The sequence below is a fragment of the Helianthus annuus genome, chromosome 6 (assembly GCF_002127325.2).
Source record: "Helianthus annuus cultivar XRQ/B chromosome 6, HanXRQr2.0-SUNRISE, whole genome shotgun sequence".
In the NCBI taxonomy this organism is placed as follows: domain Eukaryota; kingdom Viridiplantae; phylum Streptophyta; class Magnoliopsida; order Asterales; family Asteraceae; genus Helianthus; species Helianthus annuus.
The window spans coordinates 30,881,094-30,904,666 of NC_035438.2; the positions used below are offsets into that span (position 1 = coordinate 30,881,094).

The 23,573-nt window shown below is 39.6% G+C and overlaps 2 protein-coding genes and 1 non-coding gene across 7 annotated transcripts; all 3 read right to left on the minus strand.

Moving 5' to 3' along the window:
* Positions 1-3,459: 3,459 nt before the first annotated feature.
* LOC110865058 (transcription factor bHLH34-like) lies at positions 3,460-9,879 on the minus strand. 5 transcript variants are annotated; one of them, XR_002550337.2, is made up of 6 exons: positions 5,897-6,059; positions 5,246-5,346; positions 5,083-5,160; positions 4,240-4,485; positions 4,019-4,133; positions 3,460-3,906 (listed from the first exon to the last, which is right to left on the minus strand). XR_002550337.2 is itself a non-coding variant. In XM_035974481.1 (5 exons), the coding sequence occupies exons 3-5, from the start codon at positions 4,263-4,265 to the stop codon at positions 3,691-3,693; spliced, it is 357 nt and encodes a 118-aa protein (XP_035830374.1). In that variant the 5' UTR covers positions 4,266-4,485; positions 5,083-5,160; positions 9,857-9,879; the 3' UTR covers positions 3,460-3,690. The 5 variants fall into 5 exon arrangements, 3 of the variants coding, with proteins under 3 accessions (XP_035830374.1, XP_021969952.1, XP_021969951.1); XR_002550336.2 differs by having other exon boundaries at positions 5,887-6,059; XM_035974481.1 differs by lacking the exons at positions 5,246-5,346; positions 5,897-6,059 and adding an exon at positions 9,857-9,879.
* TRNAF-GAA lies at positions 8,727-8,799 on the minus strand. The gene has a single exon. It is a non-coding gene; the product is annotated as a tRNA-Phe (tRNA).
* On the minus strand, positions 9,373-9,858 carry LOC118479751 (30S ribosomal protein S11, chloroplastic). The gene has a single exon (XM_035974480.1). It carries the CDS (start codon positions 9,841-9,843, stop codon positions 9,433-9,435), a length of 411 nt encoding a protein of 136 aa, XP_035830373.1. The 5' UTR covers positions 9,844-9,858; the 3' UTR covers positions 9,373-9,432.
* Positions 9,880-23,573: the final 13,694 nt, after the last annotated feature.

Below are 23,573 nucleotides of genomic sequence, written 5' to 3' on the forward strand. Positions count from 1 at the left end.
CTACTGCTTGCAACCGATCTTTGTCCTCCTGGTCGAACTGGTTGAAGCATTGTTCGTAGATTATATCAGATGTACTGCCCGGGTCGATGAATAGACGCTCGGTGCAGTAGTGTGCCAGTTGGCCTGAAATGACGACGGCGCGCCTATCGCGCGGTCCGCCTCGGACCTTTGGAAAGACGACTTGCTCGTCCTTCCAGTCACATTCCGGCCTTCTTGCCGCTTTTCGCGGCCTGCCCTTGCCTCCGTGGATCATGTGGGTGGAAGCCACGTGCATGGTTCTCTTCCCGGAGGAGGTACCTTCGCCATGAGGGGTAATGCGCTTGGTGGGTTTTTGCCCACCTGGCAAAAGATGTTGCAGTTTCCCCTCTTTTAAGGCGCGCTCAATCTCCAGTCGGAGACTGATGCAGCTGTTGGTGGTGTGGCCCGAGTCCTTGTGGTACTCACAGTAGAGTGTGAGGTCCTGATTTTTCTTGGACTTCATTGGTTGGGCCGGTCGCAAGAACTGTGGGTCCGCAAGGAGGACCTCACTTGGCGACATGGTGATCTCGGTCCAGTTGCGGTCCCGAGATTCTTTCTTTGACGCCCGACTGTCTCGGGCGGGGTTGTAGTTCTTTGGGTCGAACGTGTTGGTTTGCGGGAAGTATGGTTTGGAAATATCGCGATTTCCAACATCCCGATTGCGTTTATTGTTACGCTTGGACCCTTGTTGGGATGTTTCGGCTTGGGGTTTTGCCTTTGTCACATGCGGTTCGAGTGACCGCTGTGTCTGGGCGTATTTCTTGACCGCAGTCATGACATCTTCCCATTTTTTGGGCAAGCCCTCCTTGCCAGAGATGGTCATGATCATCTCTCTGTCTTTGACGGCCCGGATGAAGTGGTTTCGTGCCATCTGGTCTGCCACGTCACCTATCTCCAGGCACTCTTTATTATATCGGACGACGAATGCTTCGAGCGATTCGTCGTTCCTTCGCCAGATGTTCATGACGTCACACGAATCTCGTTCGTGGCGTCGCTGCTGGCAAAAATGTGCGAGGAACTTGGTACGCAAGTCCTCGAATGAATCCAGTGATCCCACTGGCAAAGAATCGAACCATGCCCTGGCCAGGCCCGTAAGGGTCTGGGGGAAAAAATTACACCAAGTGGGTTCGTCCCACTGGCCGTTGATGCCCGCGCCCATGAAGACGTTCATGTGGTCGTCCGGGTCGGTCGAACCACTGTATTTCCCAACGTTGAATGGGAACTTTGTCGTGGTGACATGGGCGTTGGCAATCCGCGTGCCGAACTTGGAATTTTCGGCCGCTGCCTTTGGCCTGTATGGTTCGTTCGCAGGGCGCTTTGCCGCCCTAAGGTATGTGTTGCGGGGATGACTGGGAGGAACATAGTTGCGTCCTCCCGGTCTGCTACTGGTGTCATGCGAATCACCGCGGTAGCTGTGGTCGTCAGGGTCGGTATGACCGTACCCTTCGGTGTATGGTTGTGGGCCCAATCGGCTCTGAATGCCTGGGCCGCGTCTGGAGGTTGATCGCCTCCTGTCCTCGCCATGGGGGCCAAGGCGGGTATGTACCGGTCCTCTGGTGTGGGACCCGTATGAGGAATCATCCTCGTTGAGGGTGTGGACCGAACAGTAAGACGATCCCCGTTCTTAACGTCGGCTTCTTGAAGCCGGGCGTGAATGTATCCTGCCGTCGTATTGTAAAATACGCTCAACAGGGGTGTGTGGTGCTGGGGGAAGCCCAGCTCGTATATTCGCTTCAGTACAAGCGCGGTTGTATGCTGCAGTCAGCGTGGCTGCCTGCTGCTCGTACCAGGCATGAACGGTCATGCCTGGTGGGATCACAGATGGGAACTGTGATAAGTCATGTCCGAACATAAAGGAGGGGCTCCTTTGTGTGGACGTGCCAATGTGTCCGGGTTGGGAGGTCGAGGCATTGACCCCTACCGGGTTTGGGATTGGAGGATTTTGGTTATCCGCAGTGTTGTTTTGGTGATCAGTCATGATCGTGAGAGAGGAAAAAGGATGGTTTAGAAAATGCTAAGAGTAGCGGTGGGCGCCAATGATGAAACAATGGTTAACCGGGCAGGGTTAACACACTGGTCTCGTCAAGAAGGGTTAATCCCTTCCTCTCGAGGATCGCTGGCTGGATCACCGGTGGTTGATCTCCTGCACAAGGAAACAAGCCGTGACTCGTAACAAGGAGGATGGGGTGGGGGGTGCTCCTTGTTACCACTCTCCGGCGTGAGAATCAGTAGTTTGCTTGGGAAGCAAAGTAAGATAGTAGTAGTAGTGAGAGAGTTGTGAGAAGATACCTCAAACCTGGTTTGGGGTTGGTATTTATAGCCGAGGAGTGAAGGAGGATGATGATGGATGGACTGACGACGTGCTGCACCCTTTCAGGTGTGTCAGGCTCGTCGGTTATGGAGGTTACGCCACGTTAGTCCATTGCTTACGTAGCTCTGACAGGTAACTGCCATTGGTGCCACTTGCACTGTGGTGTCAGTACCACTTGCTTGAGTACATAGGATGCGGTGCAAGCCGCATCGCTACGTGCGGTAACATCTGAAGTTACCGCGTCTCCTACTTGTGATCAAGGAATACGCGAGATGCGGTGCTAGCCGCATCGTCGTCTTGCCTGCATCCCTTGTCGTGACGAAAATGTCCGTATGGTGCGGTGTCAGCCGTACCGCTACGTTCATCTTCTTCTATGCCTAAGGTAAGGCTTTCCTGTATTGATAGAAGTGTTCACTGGATGCGGTGCGATGCCGCATCGCTGTGAATACTTCCGTTTTCATACACCAGATGTGATGCTATGTCGCATCACTCTACCGTTCTCATGTTCCATGTAAGTCCTTCTTTGTTACTAGATAGATTGGATTCAACCCTTGTGTCGACGCGTTCCCGCATGGGCACAAGTAGGTTGTTAGTTAGTGGGGGTTTTGATAAGGGTAATGGTCACTCGCGGTCCATGCTGACGCGAGATCTGGGACCATACCCCTTCACATAGACTAACTGATTATTAGTTCTTTTAAATGTTTAAAATATCCCCTCTTCACTACATTTTTACTTCAGTTTTAGTCTTTTTCTTTCCATTTTATTTGTCAAAATCCAAGATTACGCACACACTGAGTGGTCTGAGTGCCCCTTCGCCCTTAATTGTATCATTATAAAGGTTTTCAAAACAAATTGAGTATATTATATTAGTAACGCAATAAAGAAACTAAGTAGAAGTATCAAACAATATCAACCAATTATGAATGGTTTGGTGGTTTCTCTATCTCTGTTTTTTTAATTGTCAACTATGAATAGTTTGGTGGTTTACTACTAACATTTTCTCTCTCTGTTTTTTATATATTTTATTATAAAAAAGTAAGCATTTATTTTGTTTAACATATGAAGATAATATTTTTTAACAAATAAATAAATACTTAAGGAATATAACTATATTATTGATGAGGCAACAATTTATGAAGAGAGATTCAAATTTCACCAGGATAAAAATATCAAAGGAGGATATTCTTTGTATCCAACAAAGAACTCTAATCGTTTTTAAAAGGCATAATAGCAAAAGTGCAAAGTGATGAAAACACATAATCCAACTAAGCAATTCTATTTACAAACTACAATGAGCTAATAGTTCTCATTGGTTAGGTCAGTAAGAAGCAAGTGGCCTGAGCTCATGATCATGAGACCTGTCACACGTAGATTGTGGTAGATGCTGACACATTGGAATGTAGCCATATCCTGGAAAAAAAGGGCATCTTGATTGCTGCAGCCTGAAATGCAGTCGGATGTGGTGTCATAAATACAGGTGGTGGAAGATTGTTGGTCATGGATTCGACCCGCTGCTCCATTTTTGCTTTTCCCGCCTTCAAAACAAGTTTCTCTTCGCAAGCTTGTTCTTTTCTTTTCTGCCAGTCCGTTTTGGGAAAAGAAAAGTATTTTTAAGGATTTCTTCATAAATTTATTAAAAAAGAAAGAAAACCATTAAGCAAATTCAGTTTTGAGTATACTCATACTGACCTTCAATGTTTTAATCTCTTCAGATAGTTTCTCATTCATTTCTTTAAGTTGATTCATTTCTTTATATGTGGTGGCAGGCCGACAAGGTTCCAAAGTAGAGCTTGATTCTAATAACCTGAAAAACGAATTAATGAAATATTATCAATAAACAATGAAAATGCATCATTTTTTTATTGCTAAAGGATATATTAAGAAAAAGGCCAGAAATGTTTATTTCTTACATTTTGCTTGTTAATTCACATCGCATTGTCGCCAAAACAGTGGATTGGTTATAAGGGAGCTAAAACAAACGAACTTTTGGTATGGGTCGGTGAGGTAGGTTGACTGAAAACCGTTCGTCCAATTCTTTGAAATCCTGTGATTCAGATTTAAGCTGATTCAGAATTCGGATAGCGTCTCCAAGTATAGCCAACTTATCAGTGGTAGCAGGCCGGTCGGGTTCCAAAGTAGAGCTTAATTCTAAGAACCTACAAAAAGAATTAATAATATATAAAATTATAAACAATAAACCATAAACATAAATCCATTTATATTGCTGAAGAATATACTGAATATGAAAAAGACCAGAAAATACTTATTTCTTGCATTTTTGTTGTTAATTAACGCACTAACCGGATATGAATACCAAAATGTAAAAGCTAGAGGCATCTAAATGGGTGGATTTGTAATAGTTAACAGGTTAAAACGAGCGAGACTTTTTGTTACGGGTCAGAGAAGGTTTATTATTTTATTAATAACTAGTGTCAAATATAGTTAAAATAAACTTTGTTACTTCAGTAAATATACAATGTTTAAAAAATATATATATTTATTACGCTTTGTGCATTAAGAATACACTCTGGGTGACTTTCAACCCATTTGACTCACTTCATTAGTTCATCTTAAGTCATCTATTGATGTGACCCGTTAAGAGAGAAAGAGAGAGAGATTATATAACACTCATCAACCCATTTGACTAAACGGTGCATTGTTTCATATTGTTTCTTGTCCATCTGTATTTTTTAAGGACCTTGAGGGATAAACTAAATCACCAAATATGAAAATTCAATCAAGAAAAGGGTCACCTGTTGTTTAATATTTCCCTTCTCTGCCTCTAACGACATGCTTTATTCTCGGCCTTGCTGCATGAATTACTGCGTCCCCTGTCAAGTAAACAAACAGTATGAAACAATTTAACATTGATTAATTACAAGTGCAGAAAAGAAAAGGAACAATATCCTTGTTCACATTATGTTTTCAACGAGGTGCTCTCTTTTCGTCTATCTTTCTGTATATCCAGTTGGCTGTTACCAAACTTTATTCAATTCAAACTTTATTGGACTCCACCGCTACAGTAACAAACCAACTTTCAATCAAACACTTTTCATCCACCACAACTCAGAACCCTAAACACACAAAAATTATCGTAAACCTAGCTAACATCAGAAATCAAGCATATAATCAATTATCACCCAATACAACTAACATTTTACTGTTATACACCCAAATTCACAAACAGAAATCATAACACTTGCAAAATCCCCAGTTTGTCAATTTACCTTCACTCGTCAACAATTAAAAATCACAAATAAAAAATATACATTATCCTAAACCTAGCTAACAACAGCAAAAATCAAGCATATAATCAACTTTCACCCACAACAACTAACATTTTCCCATTACACACACACACATTCACAAACAAAAATAATAACACCTTCAAACCCCCAAATTTCTCAATTTACCCTCACTCGGCAACAATTAAACCCTAGAATCTGAAATGAATCAATTCTCACAAATCCAAAACATTTTCACACTCATACAACTACAATTACTAAAAGTCTAGAATATCAAACACCAAAATCCACAACGAAAACAGAATCAATCACCTCTGCTCACCCCAATAACAATAATCGGTGGATATGACGTCGTTAAACAGAGCGTTTTAATCAATTAGATCCCAATTGGCTTGTTGATTTCGATCGATCTCTGCTTATTTGTGCCTAGAGTGTGAAGAAGAAGAAGAAGGGGGAACTGGAAGGGGTTAAAATGTTTATAATAACCCCCCCCCCCTTCACTTCTGTTTTTGAACCGTTTTAGCCCTTTTACTTCCAATTTGCTCGTACATGAAATTCAGTCTAGAAAACACAAACGAACCCTTGAAACTAGAATAAATATCAAAATGATTTATGCGATGTTGCGCATTGGCACGAATGCCGATCACAATAAACAAATATAACATCCAGTGGCGAATTAAGGATTTTTCTAAAGGTCTTTTTTTTTAGATTTTCACTGATACTCACTAGTTTTTTTCAAATCATATAGGGTTTCAACTAACATTTTTTTTCACTTTTTCCAAACCGAGGGGGTTCAACCAGCGGCGGATCCAGAAACTTTTTTCAATGGGTTCGTTTTGTTAGATTCTCACTATTTTTTCCAAATCATACAAATTTCTTACTATTTTTTTCCAAACCGAGTGGGTTCATGTGAACTCACAAAACAATGTTGGATCCACCATTGGGTTCAACCCCCCAAAACCCTTGGATCTGCCCATGATAACATCCCCAATAATAAGGAAAGTGAGTCAGAAAAAAAAAAAAAAAAAGAGTTAAATGCCATTTTAGTTCCTGTGGTTTGGATCATTTTGCCAGTTTAGTTCAAAGGTTTTATTTTTCGCCTGTAGGTCCAAAAAGGTTTCACCGTTGCTATTTTAATCCACTGAGTTAACTTCATCCAGTATTTCTGCTAACAAGAAAGTCAATTCGGTCATTTTATAGGGCTGAATTGCCCTTCTAGTTAACATAATTACATATAAAATGACCGAATTGCCCTTCTCGTTAAGAAAAAAAAAATGGATGAAGTTAAGACAGTGGACTAAAATGGCATCGATGAAACATTTTTGGACCCACATGCGAAAAATGAAATCTTTGGACTAAACTGACAAAATAGCCCAAACTACAGGGACTAAAATGACATTTAATCATATCTCCAAAAGCAAACGGTGAAAGACTGAAATCAAAAGGGCACACGAATTGGTGTTATTATATTTCCAGAAGGAGTAAACTGTCATTTTGGTTCCTGTGGTTTGGACACTTTTGCCATTTTAGTCCAAATCTCAAACTTTTTACATCTGGGTCCCTATGGTTTGCATTTTGTTGCCATTTTAGTTCAAAATTTAAAAACCCTATTTTTTTACTGTTACAACCTCCTATTTTGTCTTTTAGTTCAGGGACATTTTGGTCATTTTGCTTTTCATTTAACATCCATTCCATCCATTCCATCATTTTTGTGGAATTTAGGCTGTCACTGGAATGCTCTGAACCATATGGTTCTTTTTTGACTGGCAGTTTGTGAATGCTCTGAACTACCACCACACCACCACCACCACCACCACCCCCACCACCGCATCATCCCCACCACCACCATCCCACTGCCGCCAACACCACCATCCTCGTGAACTCTCTCTCTAAAACCTGCACACACACTCTCTCTTTCTCTCTCCAAACACCCATCTCTCTCTTCTCTCTCTCTCTCCTCTTTGTCGAACACCACCACCACCACCATCGTGAACTCCACCACCGCCACCACCACCACCACAAACTGCCAAAGCCCACCCCAGCCCGACTCAGCTCGTTTACATCCCTAAATTGACTTGTATACACCGAATTCAACAAGTATGGAGTCTAATTCCTATTTTATCCAACAAAAATTCAATCAAAACACATCATATTAACCACAAACATTACCGGAAGAGCAGAAACAGTCGCCTGAAACATTACCGGAAGAGCATAATCAGTCCGCTGTTGAGTTTCTTTCTAGTTAGGGTTTTATTTGGGGATGATGATGATGATTTATTTGGGGAAACTTCGAACCTCCTTCATCAGCGAGAGAGAGAAGAGAGAGAGAGAGAGAGCTGATTATGTAGTGTCGGTGGTGAGAAGGGGGACGACGCCAGAGTGGCGGTGGTGAGAAGGGGGAGGAGGTGGCGGTGGCGGTGGTGGTGGTGCTATAGAGAGAGAGAAGAGAGAGGGAAGAAGTGGCGGTGGTGGTGGTGCTATAGAGAGAGAGAGATGAGAGAGAGAGAGGAGAGAGAGAGAGAGAGCTGATTATGTTGGGGATGATGATGATTTATTTGGACTTTATTACTAAAAAAAACTAAAAATAAATGACCAAAATGCCCCTGCACTAAAGGACAAAATAATCAGTTTTTAACAGTCAAAGTAGAGGGTTTTTGGATTTTGGACTAAAATGGTAACAAAATGCAAACCACAGGGACCCAGATGTAAAAAGTTTGAGATTTGGACTAAAATAACAAAAGTGCCCAAACCACAGGGACCAAAATGGCAGTTTACTCTTCCAGAAGCATATCTTAACAATGTTATTCTCAAAAGTTTTAGAATTTTTTTTTTATAATAAGTTTCTTTCTTTTCATTCCAATCAGCACGGCAAATTATATAAGGATAGCAGGTAGACGAGCAACAAATTACATAAAGATAGCAGGTAGAAATTAAAAAAAAAAAAAACACAAACACAACAATTTAGATCAACATAACTACATAAGGAAGCAGATCATACATACGAAGGAGTCATAGATTAACAGATGTTGATTTAAAAAAAAAAAACAAAAAACAAAACAAAACAGTAAGTGTTTAATTTTTTGCCCATAAAAAAAATAATGCCCTTCATATCAATTAATTGGTAGAATAGAGACTCATACAAATTAATCATGTGTCAGGAACCAGATTTGAACTGGTGACACGAGGATTTTCAGTCCTCTGCTCTACCAACTGAGCTATCCCGACTATTCCTGATGTCTCATCCTCATTTTCATTTTACTAGAGAACGTGGGTATATGTCAATTGAACGGGTATTACAAAGCCTCAGCCAGGTCCTAGAATTTACCAAAAGAACAACTTTTTAAGTTTCAATATGAATCAAAATATCGATCGTGAATCATTCAAATGGGGATTCCTTGCTCATTATCAGACAATCACTTATTCACAAACTTCGTGTGGGGCTAATAGTTTTCATTTCCCATCTCATGGAAAACCCTTTTCGCTCCGCTTGGCCTTATCTCTCTCTAGGGGTATTTTAGTGATAGGTTCTATAGGAACTGGACGATCTTATTTGGTCAAATACCTAGCGAAAAACTCCTATCTTCCTTTCATTACGGTATTTCTGAACAAGTTCCTGGATAACAAGTCTCAAGGTTTTGATGATATCGATATTGACGATCTTGATGCTAGTGACGATCTTGATGCTAGTGACGATCTTGATGCTAGTGACGATCTTGATGCTAGTGACGATCTTGATGCTAGTGACGATATCCTTGATATGGAGTTGGAACTGCTAACTAGCATGAATGTTTCTCTTGCTCTCTTGTTTCTCTTGCTCTCTTGTTTCTCTTGCTATTGAAATATCTTCAATTTTGATTTCTACACACGTCTTTTTTTCGGGGGTCTACAGCCATTATGTGGCATAGGGGTTACATCCCGTACGAAAGTTAATAGTATACCACTTCTGCGAATAGCTCGTAATGCTGCGTCTCTTCCAAGACCGGGACCTTTAATCATGACTTCTGCTCGTTGCATACCTTGATCTACTACTGCACGAATAGCATTTGCCGCTGCGGTTTGAGCAGCAAACGGCGTCCCTCTTCTTGTACCTTGGAAGCCACAAGTACCGGCAGAGGACCAAGAAACCACTCGCCCTCGTACATCTGTAACAGTCACAATGGTATTATTGAAACTTGCTTGAATATGAATAACCCCCTTTGGTATTTTACGTATACTCTTACGCGAACTAATACGTCCACGTGAACCCTTTTTCGGTATAGCTTTTGCCATATAACATTCGTACCTGAATGAGTGTCTTGCACTCATAACATCTCAAAGATCCACACCGATGTGCTCAACAGCTGCAACGAGTAGTTATAAGACCATGTGTAGTGGTGAACAAAAATAATGCCCCCATCATGGGGCATTATCCGACACGTGGCATCCTAGTCAGTGTTGGGCATTATAGCAAAAGTGGCGTAGTGGGGCATTATTCCAATAACCCCCATACAATCAATAAATAATTATTATTTTTTATAGAGAAAAGAATTTAAAAAAAAAAAAAAAGCAAATGGATAATGCAAGACCCCACCATGTGGCCTGACCTTCTTCTCCCATTGGCCAATGCAAGAATCACGCCAAAAGCAAATGGATATTGCAGCGTTTTCCTCATAACGCCAAAACCAAATTTCTGAAATTTTTTTTAAAAATAACGCCTAGTGTAATGGTGCTTTGGGCGTTATAGGGCGTTTTTTTTGAAATTTTTTTAAAGAAAACGCCCCACTACACATGGTCTAATCCTAAATTAGAATTATTAAAATAACGGTCTTACTTTCCATTCTCTAAAACCCCAAACCCCATTATTAATTACCATTCAGGTTTCATTATTATTAATATTTTTAGTTAACTAATCAAATATCAAACCCTTTAACAGAAAGAAAAAGACTTGGTTTCCTTGATCTTTCAAAATGAGGAATAAAAATTCATACAGGGGTGACATGTTAGACCGAAAGAAAGAATTTAAAAACTACAGTTTTATTTATTTACAGTGTTTCATCGTCCAGCCCCCATGCACCCTTTTTATTTTATTATTTATTTTAAACCTAATTTATACTGTTTCGTAACCCATATATAAAACCTACACCTCTCAAACCTAATATAGATTTACAGCAGCATACATTAATTTACTACAGAAGAAACAAGGTTCTGCAGTTTACCTAACGAAATATTCATTGTGTGATTCTTCACAGCGGCGGCTATCATGTTGATTGCAGCAGAAGTACACTGGTTACGTTTGCTTCAGTTTCGGAAAGTTCTCACAACGGGAATCATCGGTATTCAATGGGTTGCGGGAGATCTTCGGGAAGCAAGGCCACGCCACAGTCTTGTGTTTATTCTGATGCAACGGATCATTCTTCGTTTATTTTGATGCAGGGGATATGAGAGATGCGGGACCAATAGGAGCCTCTTCTACTGCACCTTCCTTGTAGATTTCGGCATGCCTTGATTTTAAAACTCAAAAGTGAAGGCAGCAGGTAAATGCCTCACCTCTGAGCAGCCCCCTAAAAAGAGATGTTGGAGGGAGGTGAGGTGTTGGAGTCCCACTGAAACTGATTTCAGTTTCTTAAAGCCAACTATCCCAAGAGAAGTAAGAGATGAAGGAAGAAGATGAGACAACTGACTACACCTACTCACATCATTATCTGACGGACCACCAAATCATTTTATAAACCTAAACTATGAACAAGTTCTAAATATCCTAATCTCTTTGCAACTCTCAAAACCGCTGAAAAGACAATCAAAAGATTTAAAGGTTCTGAAAGTTGATTCCATCCTCCAACATTTGAACAAATACACTTACTGCAAGAACACCAACTTTCAATGCTAAAGCATGAACATTTACCACACTTTGAAGATCAGGTCTTACTTTACAACACTCAACAAGATTAAGAACATCAAAAAACCCAGTGTATAAACCTTGTGTTCTCTGAGGCATTTCGTCGAACAGTTGGCAGGTCCCATTGTAAAATCGAACCATTGGAACACGCATGATTAGCCCTGACAATCTGTTAAAATCGAACTGAACACAAACCCTAGCTTCATTGTCACGCAAAATATCTGGTACATATGTGATATGTGTAATTTAATTTCGATCGATCGCTACGTATTTGCTCCTCCTATAAAAACCGCCTGATGAAGACCGGGAAGATTTAAGAGTTTGAATGCTTACAATATCCCCCCTCTACTATTGTTTATTCTTTAGTTTTAGTCCTTTTACTTTCTATTTTAGATTGTAAAACACAAACGAGCCCTTTTAAACTAGGGTTGGCATATCGTGTCAACCCGACCTGTTAAGACACGAACCCGAAACAGGTACACACGACACGAAATCTTATCGTGTCAAATTTTCAAAACACGAACACGAACCTGATAATAAACAGGTTACACGAAACGACCTATTAAGATACGGAAAAATTTACCAATGTATCATATAACATGTTAAGACACGAACAAGACATGTTAAGACACGAACACGATAAGACGCAAACACGAAATAAGTAAACACGAACACGACACGAAATTAAACAGGTTTTATCGTGTTGACCTGTTATAGACACGAAACCTGTTAAGGTTAAACACGAAACCTGTTAACTTCGTGTAGGTTCGTGTCGTGTTATCGTGTTCGTGTCAAAATTGTCAGCCTTATTTTAAACTGCCAAAATGGTCCTTTAGGTTTGGTCACTTTTGTTACTTTAGTCCAAAACTCAAACCTTTTGAATCTTGGTCTCTGTGGTTTCAATTTTGTTGACATTTTCATCTAAAATCAAAATCTGGTCAGATTTTTCAGTTAATATCCAGTTTTTTTTTGTTTTCTTCCTCTCTTTTAACAAAGGGAAAATGGTCTTAAACATAAACTATGTATCAATATTAGTTCTCCTTCTTTTACTTGTAAGCATTTTCTATCCGTTAAGTTCACTATTTGTAAATTATAGTCTTTCTGATTATTTAAATATTGAAAACATACTGTGAAACTGAAAATGGAATTTATAAACACTAAAGCATAAAGACATCATCATTCATCATGTTCGGGAATATGGACAGCAAGAAACAATCTTATTTTTTCAGCTAAGTTGTGTGTATCGGAGAAAATCATTGAAAGAATCCAGTCCACTTCATTCCTTTGGGTGAAAACCGCGCAAAAACGATGGAGCTTGGATTCGATAATTCGGTTAAATTCAACATAAATCTAATTTAACCTTAAGTAAGCATGAATTGAGCTTTTTCCTCATTACGAGCTATGCGAAATTGAACTCAACACAAACCCTAGCTTCATTTTGTTAACTTTGAATGCAGAATCTGTCATACACATGTGTAATTTGATTTCGAATCGATCTCTGCGTATTTGTGCCTGTAATTTGATCTCTGTTTTTGCTTCAGTTTTACTCCTTTTACTTTCAATTTGCATTGCTGGTGCATGAAAGTTAGATTGGAAAACATAAATGAACCCTTAAACATGAACAAGCTATTATTCTTAGTCCTCTGATCATGAATTTATTGGCATCTGAGTAGCTTTCTTGCATATGTATATTTGTACCACCAGGGGAGGCTTATTGGTCAATGAGACACTCATAAGGTGTCAACCAGGAGAGACTTATTGGTCAATGAGCACCTTATAGGAGTTGTGTATGGGTCTCATTGCCCTATACGACTTATATGAAATTAATTTTTTTTTAAATTTTATGTGATAATTAAGGGTTTTTATGTTATAAAACACCCTAATTAATATTTTTTTTAAAAATTGTTGCATACACTATATTTTACGGATGTTACACCTTTGCCAAATTAACAAATTCTTTTTCGTGAAGTTCTATTACTATCTACTACCGCCCTACCCAGTGTAATACGATACATGTACATTGTCACTCATTCCATAGCTTCTATACGTCGGTGAGGTATTTCAAAGTCCATTTCGTACCGACATCGGGCAATCATCCCGTTAACTTAGCAATGATGAATAGACACCTTCGACATAAGCGATCGATAAAATGGAATGGTTCGGGTAAACCTCCGGACCATCGAACCAACGGGAAGTAAGTTTGACAAACCCCATTGCTTAAATACGTTTTGTCCCGACGTATCGTATAATAATAATAATAATAATAATGATAATAGTAATAGTAATAGTAATAGTAATAAAGCATATGCACATATTGAGTTACTCATTGACTAATAATAATAATAATAATAATAATAATAATAATAATAATAATAATAATAATAATAATAATAATAATAATAATAATAATAATAATAATAATAATAATAAAACATATACACATTAAAAAAAACGATGTTATATCTAGTCCCTGGAAACGGGTCAGGCCGGGGTCGGGTAGGGTCTTTGACCCATGACGATATTTTATGAAATGAATTTTGTGTATTATAAAATGTCAAACTTTATTTATCAATTATTATTATGTCTTTAATTATTTTTCACTTGTCATTTATTAACCATAACGTAATAAATACACGAAACATCATTTTATATTAATACACAAAACATGTCATTTTAATACAAAATGTAACGCTAAACGCTAAACCCTAAATCGCTAACTGTTACATGTTCTTAAATTCTTGGAAATTGTATCGGTTATTCAGATCTCTATTCGGTCACCATATTGTTGCTATCAAGTTTAAGGATGCGTTCCATGGTAAACGTGCTTTCCGCTTCCCCATTACCACATGAAGAACCTCCGACCTAATCTGGCGCTCCCTCGTTGTTGCTGAAGAATTCTCAGTAACTGGTTCCACAGCATGAAGAACCAATCCATACAGAAGGAGTTCTCCCTTGAGGTTGCTGACGCAGAAGCATTGTCGTTGGTGGAGGTGGAAGAACATTCCAGCTCACCCTCACCGTCACCGGTAAATAGCTACTTCCACCGTCACAGATTATGGGTGCAGAAGCATTGTCGTTGGTGGACGTTCCGGTGCATGAATCTAGAATACGAACGCAGTTAAGCGTTTGAATCTGAAATATGAATGCAGTGTACTTCTCCATAAGGATTACGCTACCACCACCGTCAAAACACCGACTTTCGATATCCTGTTAATAAAACATACAATTATAGCATTAGACCCAACATCCGAAAATATATTGTTAAAAATAATAAATATAATAATAAAAATAACATATGCACATTTAAAAAAACGATGATATAAGTCTAGACCCGACAAACGTGTCGGGCCGGGGGTCGGGTAGGGTTACGCTACGACCACCACCATACCCGCCTAACCACCACCACCACCACCACTACCACCACAGCCACCACCACACCCGCCTAACCACCACCAACACCACCACCACTACCACCACAGCCACCACCACACCCGCCTAACCACCACCACCACAGCCACCACCACACCCGCCTAACCACCTCCACAACAACCACCACCACAGCCACCACCACACCCGCCTAACCACCACCACAACAACCACCACCACAGCCGTCAATCCCCACCACCACAACCACCACCACCACCAGCACCAGCACCAGCACCACCACCACAACCACCACCACCATAGCCACCACCACCACCACCACCACCACTACTACCACCACTGCCGTCAATCACCACCGATTTCATTCCCCACCACAATCAATCCCCCACCGTCGTCATTCCCCACCGCCGTCAATCCCCCACCGCCACCAATCCCCCACCGCCGTCAATCCCCCACCGCCGTCAATCCCCTACCACCATCAAACCCAACACCACCACAAACGGCGGAAATAAAACCAAAAAATAAAAAAGGTTGAAGATTAAGCAATAAAATTTGGAATACAAACTAACCTTCATCGTGTGGTCCAGAGTTTGTCTTGTGAAAATCGTGTGGTCCAGAGCGTTTGTGTCACGGCCCCCGACCCGGTTTGACCCGTTCCAGGAGCCGCGGGACAGAATTCCCGTGGTATCGGATTTATGCGACAGCGGAAGTCTTTTATTTACAGGATCTTTTCACCGGAAAATGCTCGTTTAATATATTATACAAAGTTTAAGGGATAAATCCCATAATTTACAATAAGTTGATTTCACACAGAAATCTTTATTTTTCAAAACACGTTTTATCGGTTTATTTACACTGAGCCACTTCTTGAGCTTGATAGTGCTTTACTGCACTTTTCTTGGATCACACAGATCACCTGAAACATGTTTGAAAAAGGTTTTGTCAGCGGGGAAATACTGAGTGAATCATTCCATTTTCTAAAACGACTCGTTAGTTATAAATTTACAGTATTAAGAGTGATTACAATGTTTCTATCAACCAATTATCAAGAATGGGTATTTGTCACTCGACCGGATCTGTGACTGTGGTCATACCACTATTGGGTCCCGTCGCCCCAATAGTGACGATTATCAGGCTCACTCACCTAGAGTGATAAAAATAGTAATGTGCACAATACCCCACATACCAGCTGTAATTTGGTGATTACAAAGACTTAATCCCTGTAATTATAACCTTGAAAATAACTTTGGAATTTTGTAATACTTACTCACAAACTGTGAGAAAACAGTTTAAAAAGAAGAATGACTCACATTGCAGATTAACGAGCAAATAGATAAGCCTACTGATTAGCCTTGATTACACTTAGTTTAACACAATGCACACACAGGCAGGTTAGTAACTAATACAGCATTTACGTCAATTCACGAGATTAAACCCTCACAACGATTAATCAGTGCAATACTTGATAATTCAATCGGATTCACAACGAATAACAGAGCATAGTCCGAATTCGAACAACACTCTAATATTCAAGTCGAAATCACGACGAATAATCAAAGTACAAGCTCAATTGAGCAGCACCCGGATTATTGTTGGATAGTTATAATCGATCGGACGTTGAATCGTAATAGCGATCGAGTTATTACCCTGATTGCGGCAGTACCTCGTGATCGTGTGTGTGTGTTGTGGACTGTATTGCATGTAACTCGACGTGCACACAGAAGTTTTACGTCGTTTTAAGTTCACAGTTTAAGTGCCAAGGTCGGCTATTTATAGCTAGAATTTCGATTCCCTTACGAACCGTATGCCTTACCCCTTACGGTCCGTAAGGCTGACCGGTATGCTTACGGTCCGTAAGGCTATCCCTTTACGGTCCGTAAAGGGTGCAGCCTACTTCCTAGCCTAGTTGAGTTCGGTTATAGCTTAGGTGATTCAACAATTTTAACAAATCAGAACTGAGCAACGAATTTATTAAGATAATTACCAACGAGGGTTTGCCCCCCTCGAGTTTTAGGGGCCTTGATCCTGATTCCGATTGTTCTGGAAATTTCAGGGTTTATGCTAAATCACTTGGGTGTCTTAATTAGGGTTTTCTTATTGGATAATTATTATTCTAATTACGGGTTTTAGTGACAGTTGTTACATCCTTCCCACCTTAAGAAAAATCTCGTCCTCGAGATTTACTGGAAGAGATGTGGATATTTTCGCTTCATTTCTGATTCCAGCTCCCTAGTGTATTCTGGTCCTCTCTTTGAATTCCACTTGACTTTGACCAATACCAGTCTTTTATGCTTGAGGAATTTGACTTTTCGATCTTCAATTTCTAATGGTTTCTCTACGAATTTTAATTTTTCGTTTACCTCTACATCCCGTAGAGGGACTACTAGGGATTCGTCTGATAGACATTTCTTGAGATTGGATACATGAAATACCTCATGTACTCCGGCTAATTCTTCTGGTAGTTGTAACTGATAAGCTACTGGTCCTATTCGTTGAATCACAGGGAATGGTCCAACGTATCTTGGACTTAGCTTTCCTTTCTTATTGAATCGTACTATACCTTTCCAAGGAGAAACTTTTAAAAGTACTTTGTCTCCGACTTGAAATTCTAAAGGTTTGCGACGATTATCTGCATAACTCTTCTGACGATCTCGAGCCGTTTTCAGTCTTTCCTTGATCTGGGTTATCTTGTCAGTAGTTTCTTGTACTATTTCAGGACCTGATAATTGACTTTCTCCGACTTCTACCCAGCATACTGGAGTTCTGCACTTGCGTCCATACAGTGCTTCGAATGGTGCAGCTTCGATGCTTGAATGATAACTATTGTTATAGGAGAATTCTATTAATGGCAAATGGCTATCCCAATTACCACCAAAGTCAATTACACATGCTCGGAGCATGTCTTCTAACGTTTGGATTGTTCTTTCACTCTGTCCGTCTGTTTGTGGATGATATGCAGTACTTAGATTTAGTCGAGTTCCCATTGCTTTCTGAAAACTTTTCCAGAAATGAGAAGTAAATCGACTATCTCTATCCGATACAATGGAGAGTGGGACTCCATGTAGGGATACTACTTCGTCTACGTACAGTTGTGCTAACCTTTCCATGCTAAAGGTTTCTTTCATTGGTAGGAAATGAGCTGACTTGGTTAATCGGTCTACAATTACCCAAATTGCATCATTACCTCTTTTGGTTTTGGGTAACTTAGTAACAAAATCCATTGTTATGAGTTCCCATTTCCATACCGGCATTTCTAACTGTTGAAGTAATCCTGAAGGTTTCTGGTGTTCAGCCTTAACTTGTGAACAAGTTAAACACTTGGATACATATTCGGCTATATCTTTTTTCATTCCTATCCACCAGAAATTATTTCTTAAATCTTGGTACATTTTATTGTTTCCTGGGTGCAGGGTATACCTAGATTTATGAGCTTCTTCTAAAATCTTATTTCTTAACTCTCCCTGCTTAGGTACCCAAATTCGTTTCTTATGGAATTTCCAAATCCCATCATTTCCTTGTTCTAGTTCTTTTAGGTAACCTTTCATTCCTTCAGCATCATCTTTGATTGCTGTTTTCTTAACTTCTTTGATTTGTGCCATTAAATCTACTTGTAGATTTAATCTCAGAGCACGAACTCGTTTCTGTTTCTCATGGTACTTACGACTTAAGGCATCTGCAACTACATTCGCCTTTCCTTCGTGATATTGGATATCACAGTCGTAATCGCTTTGCATCTCCATCCATCTTCTTTGCCTCATGTTTAATTCTTTTTTCCCAAATATATATCTTAAACTTTTATGATCTGTATAAACAGTAAACTTACTTCCGTACAGATAATGTCTCCAGATCTTAAGGGCAAAGATTATGGCTCCTAATTCTAGATCATGAGTCGTATAATTCTCTTCGTGCCTTTTCAATTGTCTAGAAGCATACGCAATTACCTTCTTGCGTTGCATTAACACACATCCATAGCCTAATTTTGAAGCATCACAATATACTTCAAAGTCTTCTGTTCCCTCGGGTAAAGCTAAGATTGGTGCATTTGTCAACCTATGCTTTAAAATCTTAAAAGCTTCTTCTTGTCTAGGTCCCCATTCAAACTTAGTAGCTTTACAGGTTAACTTAGTTAAAGGTACGGCTATCTTAGAAAAATCTTTGATAAATCGTCTATAGTATCCAGCTAAGCCTAGAAAACTTCTTATCTCCATTACTGTTTGTGGAACTTTCCATTTAGTAATTGCTTCTATCTTAGCAGGATCTACATGTATACCTTCGTGATTTACCACATGTCCTAAGAATTGTACTTCTTGTAGCCAAATTCACATTTTGAGAATTTGGCATAAAGCCTTTCTTTTCTTAGCAAAGTTAAGAGAACGTGTAAATGCTCACAATGTTCTTTTTGGCTTTTGGAGTAAATAAGTATATCGTCGATAAAAACGATTACAAATTTATCCAAGTATGGTTTACAGATGCGATTCATCATGTCCATGAATCCTGCTGGGGCATTCGTTAACCCAAAGGGCATGACTGTAAACTCATAATGACCATACCTAGTTCTAAAAGCAGTTTTAGGTATGTCTTCTTCTTGTACTTTCAACTGATGGTATCCGGATCTTAAATCTATCTTTGAGAAGTACCTAGCTCCTCGTAATTGATCAAAAAGATCATCAATCCTAGGTAATGGGTATCGATTCTTAATCGTAACCTTATTCAATTCCCTATAATCAATACACATTCTCATCGATCCATCTTTCTTTTTCACAAACAACACTGGCGCACCCAAAGGGGATGAACTAGGTTGTATGAATCCTTTGCTTAATAATTCTTCTAAATGCTTTTTCAATTCTAGCATTTCGGTAGGTGCTAATCTATATGGTGCTTTGGCTATTGGTGCAGTACCTGGAATTAAATGAATTCTAAACTCTACTTCTCTATCAGGTGGTAATCCAGGTAATTCTTCTGGAAAAACGTCTGGGTATTCTGACACTACCGGGATGTCCTGAAGTTCCTTATCTTTAGTGTTAATGATTACTGAAATCATGTATACCATTTCTTGTTTTCTCGAATAACTAGCCAATTTCATTACGGAAATGAATTTCAGTGGCTTTCGAGGTTTATCTCCAGTAATTATAATTGCCTATCCTGAAGGGGTTTGAATTTCTACTGCATTTTTATCACATAGGATTCGTGCATGGTTGGCTATTAACCAATCCATTCCTAACACTACATCGAATCCGGCTAAATTCATTGGTAACAGGTTTGCAGAAAACTTATGGCCTAATAATTCTATTTTTCCTTCTTGCCAGACTTTATTTATTTTTACAGAATTTCCTTCTGCAGTTTCAACTGTGAAAATTTGCCTAAGAGTGGTTAAAGGTAACTTAAGATCTTGACAAAATGAAGTATTGATAAAACTTTGGTTCGCACCAGAGTCAAATAATACTTTTGCAAACACATCATGTACTAGGAACGTACCAGCTATCACATCTGGAATGAGTTCGGCTTCTTGAGTGGTTAGCTGGAATGCACGTGCATTTCTCTTGGTTGCTCCTTCAGCTGGTATGGCTTGGTTGGCTACAGGTTTAGCTAATTTAGGACATTCAAATTGGAAATGACCTCTTTCTCTGCAATTATAACAAATTCTTGTTTTCTTCCTGCAGTCTTCTTTCCGATGTCCTTTTGTCTTGCAAAAATTGCAAACCATGTTGCATTGTCCATAATGCTTCTTTTTGCAAGTTTTGCAGAACGGAGATGATGAGGATTGCCCCGTTCCTCTTCTCTTGGTATTACCCACACGAAATCCTTGGGTAATCTTTTGTGCCAGTTCCTTCTTGCGATCTTCTTCTCTTGTGCGCACTAATTCATCTGTTAGGGTATTAGCTAATTCCACAGCATCGTCAATAGTACGAGGTCTCGCAGCTTTAACGATGTTTCGGATTTCACTAATTAACCCCCAGATGTAACGAGAAATAAGTACCGGTTCTGGCGAAGCCAGTGTTGGCACTACCCTTGCGTATTCAAAGAATGTCGAAGTATAGCCCCGGCAATCTACTCCTGTCATACGGTGACTTAGGAATTTGTTTGCCATTTGATCTTTTTCATATTCGGGACAGAATTTTCTTTCTACAAGACTCTTAAATTCTTCCCAACTCATGGCATAGGCTATTCTTCTTCCTTTTGCCTGGAGGACCGTATTCCACCATTCTAGCGCTCCTTCTTTGAACAGATTTGATGCATACATCACCTGATCCTCTTCAGCACATTTGCTTATTGCAATTACTGCTTCGGTTTTCTCTAACCAACGCAGTCTTGCAGTTGCCCCTTTGTTACCTGCAAATTCAGCGGGTTTGCAAGCAAGAAACTCTTTGTAAGTGCAACCAGACGTTGCAGCTTTTATTCTTTTTAGAAGTGGGACTTGTTGCGAATCATGATCGTTATGATTGCCGCCTCCATTTATGCTGTTACTGCCGTTATCTTCCAGAGTACGTTTACTAGGATTTAATTGTTGTGGTTCGGCAGGTTTATGAACAGCAGCTACAATTGCTGGAATAGCCTGGGCTATCCCTTGTGCGATAAAATGCTCGATATCTTGTCGAGTTATATATTGATCTTCCTGTTCTTGCTCAGATTGATTTACTTCATTAATTGGTTCATTGTTAGCGTTTTCCATCTGCTAATTGGTAGGAATTATTAGTGTCTAACTTATTACTAACAAAATACACACAGATGAACACATAAATTATCACAATATACAAGTATAACCAAAATTGTCGATTTCTCGACTTTCATTTTGTTATTGTATATTGGATATGCATCCGTACACACCGTATCTTACATGGTTTTATTGCCTATTTTACAAAGTTTTAGGTTACTGTGTACACTAGTATACAATACGGATCCCTGACTTTTTCGTTGGTTTGACTGACAGTCCTAATAACGATGCTCCCTCTCGTCGTACTTCCAAGTTAGATGCTCTCCCATTTCCCTGATCCTATTACCCGTACCTATCAGTTCTTCACCGAACTGACGGAGTTCAGCCAGGTTTTCATTACTCATGGGAGGATTCGGGATTGGTTCTGGGTCAAATTGTGGAAGGAAACTATAAGGACTATTGACTATGTTTTGGAATTGCCAGTCGTTTGTCCACCATTCCTCCAGTTCACCTAGTGGTCGGGTGTGGATTAAAGGTTCAGGAATAGCTGGTGCTACGTTTAAGGGAAATTGGACTGTAGCCGGGTAAGGGTACAAATTAGTGCGGATTGGACTTATGACTTCACAGTTTCCTAATAGACGGTCTATTTCGTCTTGGAACGTGATTTCTTCTGGTTGTTTAGAGCTTTCGCCAATTTCTATTCCCTTTTTCTTAAGATCTATTCCTAATTCCTTTTCTGGTGGTTTCGAACTTTCTCCAGTTTCTATTTCTTTTCCTTTGCTCACGATCACCGGATTTTCTATTTTAGGGAGTCTCCTAGTGGCTGGTTTCCTACGACGTACTTTCCTCCACCCTACATATCTTCTCTTCTTTTTAGGTTTGGCTTTTTCCAGCGGTGGAGCTTGGAATTCCACAGGTTCTTCTATGTCAGCAACATAACCAGTAAAGTCGTAAGAGACTTCGATAAGCACTGGATATAAGTTGAGATTCTGAAATGCTTCCGATATCTCACTCATGCTGCATAGTATATATGCAAAATACAAAAATGCAATGTTAAAACTTTGGAACAAAGTTTAACAAACAAACACTGAAGTTTTATTGCATACCAATTTATACAGAAAACAACGGAAATAAGCACACTGGGATTTTATTTATTTACGGGATAGTGATTTTTCTATTAGACTCGATTCATTGGAAATTTAGAGGTTGGCATTTTCTGCTACAGTCGCTAGCATATAGAGATTTGCCCATTTCCCGTCTAGTTTATCTTCCCAAGGTGCACTATTACCCAATTCTTGGACTTCTGGGTTAAACCTAACTCTCTTGGTTCGGGGTTTCTTTTTCTTCTGACTCTTTTTAAGTATTGAATCCCTTTTCTCTGGGGAAAGAGGATTCTCGTAGTTTGACTTGCGGACAAAGATTCCTTCTTCTAAGTTTACTGGGTTTTTAGAAAAAAGACGCAACATCTAGTTTGTGGTAGATGGCAGACAGCTTTTGTTTACCCATACTGTAACTAACAAATAATCAGTTAATAAAACATATAATCACAAAATAACAACTAGTAAATTTAAGTATTCTGTCAAATACTTAATTTAGTATTAGGCTTAATCAGCGGCTCGATCAGTGGCTCAATAGTTATTAATTCTTGGCTCTGATACCACCTTAATTCTGTCACGGCCCCCGACCCGGTTTGACCCGTTCCAGGAGCCGCGGGACAGAATTCCCGTGGTATCGGATTTATGCGACAGCGGAAGTCTTTTATTTACATGATCTTTTCACCGGAAAATGCTCGTTTAATATATTATACAAAGTTTAAGGGATAAATCCCATAATTTACAATAAGTTGATTTCACACAGAAATCTTTATTTTTCAAAACACGTTTTATCGGTTTATTTACACTGAGCCACTTCTTGAGCTTGATAGTGCTTTACTGCACTTTTCTTGGATCACACAGATCACCTGAAACATGTTTGAAAAAGGTTTTGTCAGCGGGGAAATACTGAGTGAATCATTCCATTTTCTAAAACGACTCGTTAGTTATAAATTTACAGTATTAAGAGTGACTACAATGTTTCTATCAACCAATT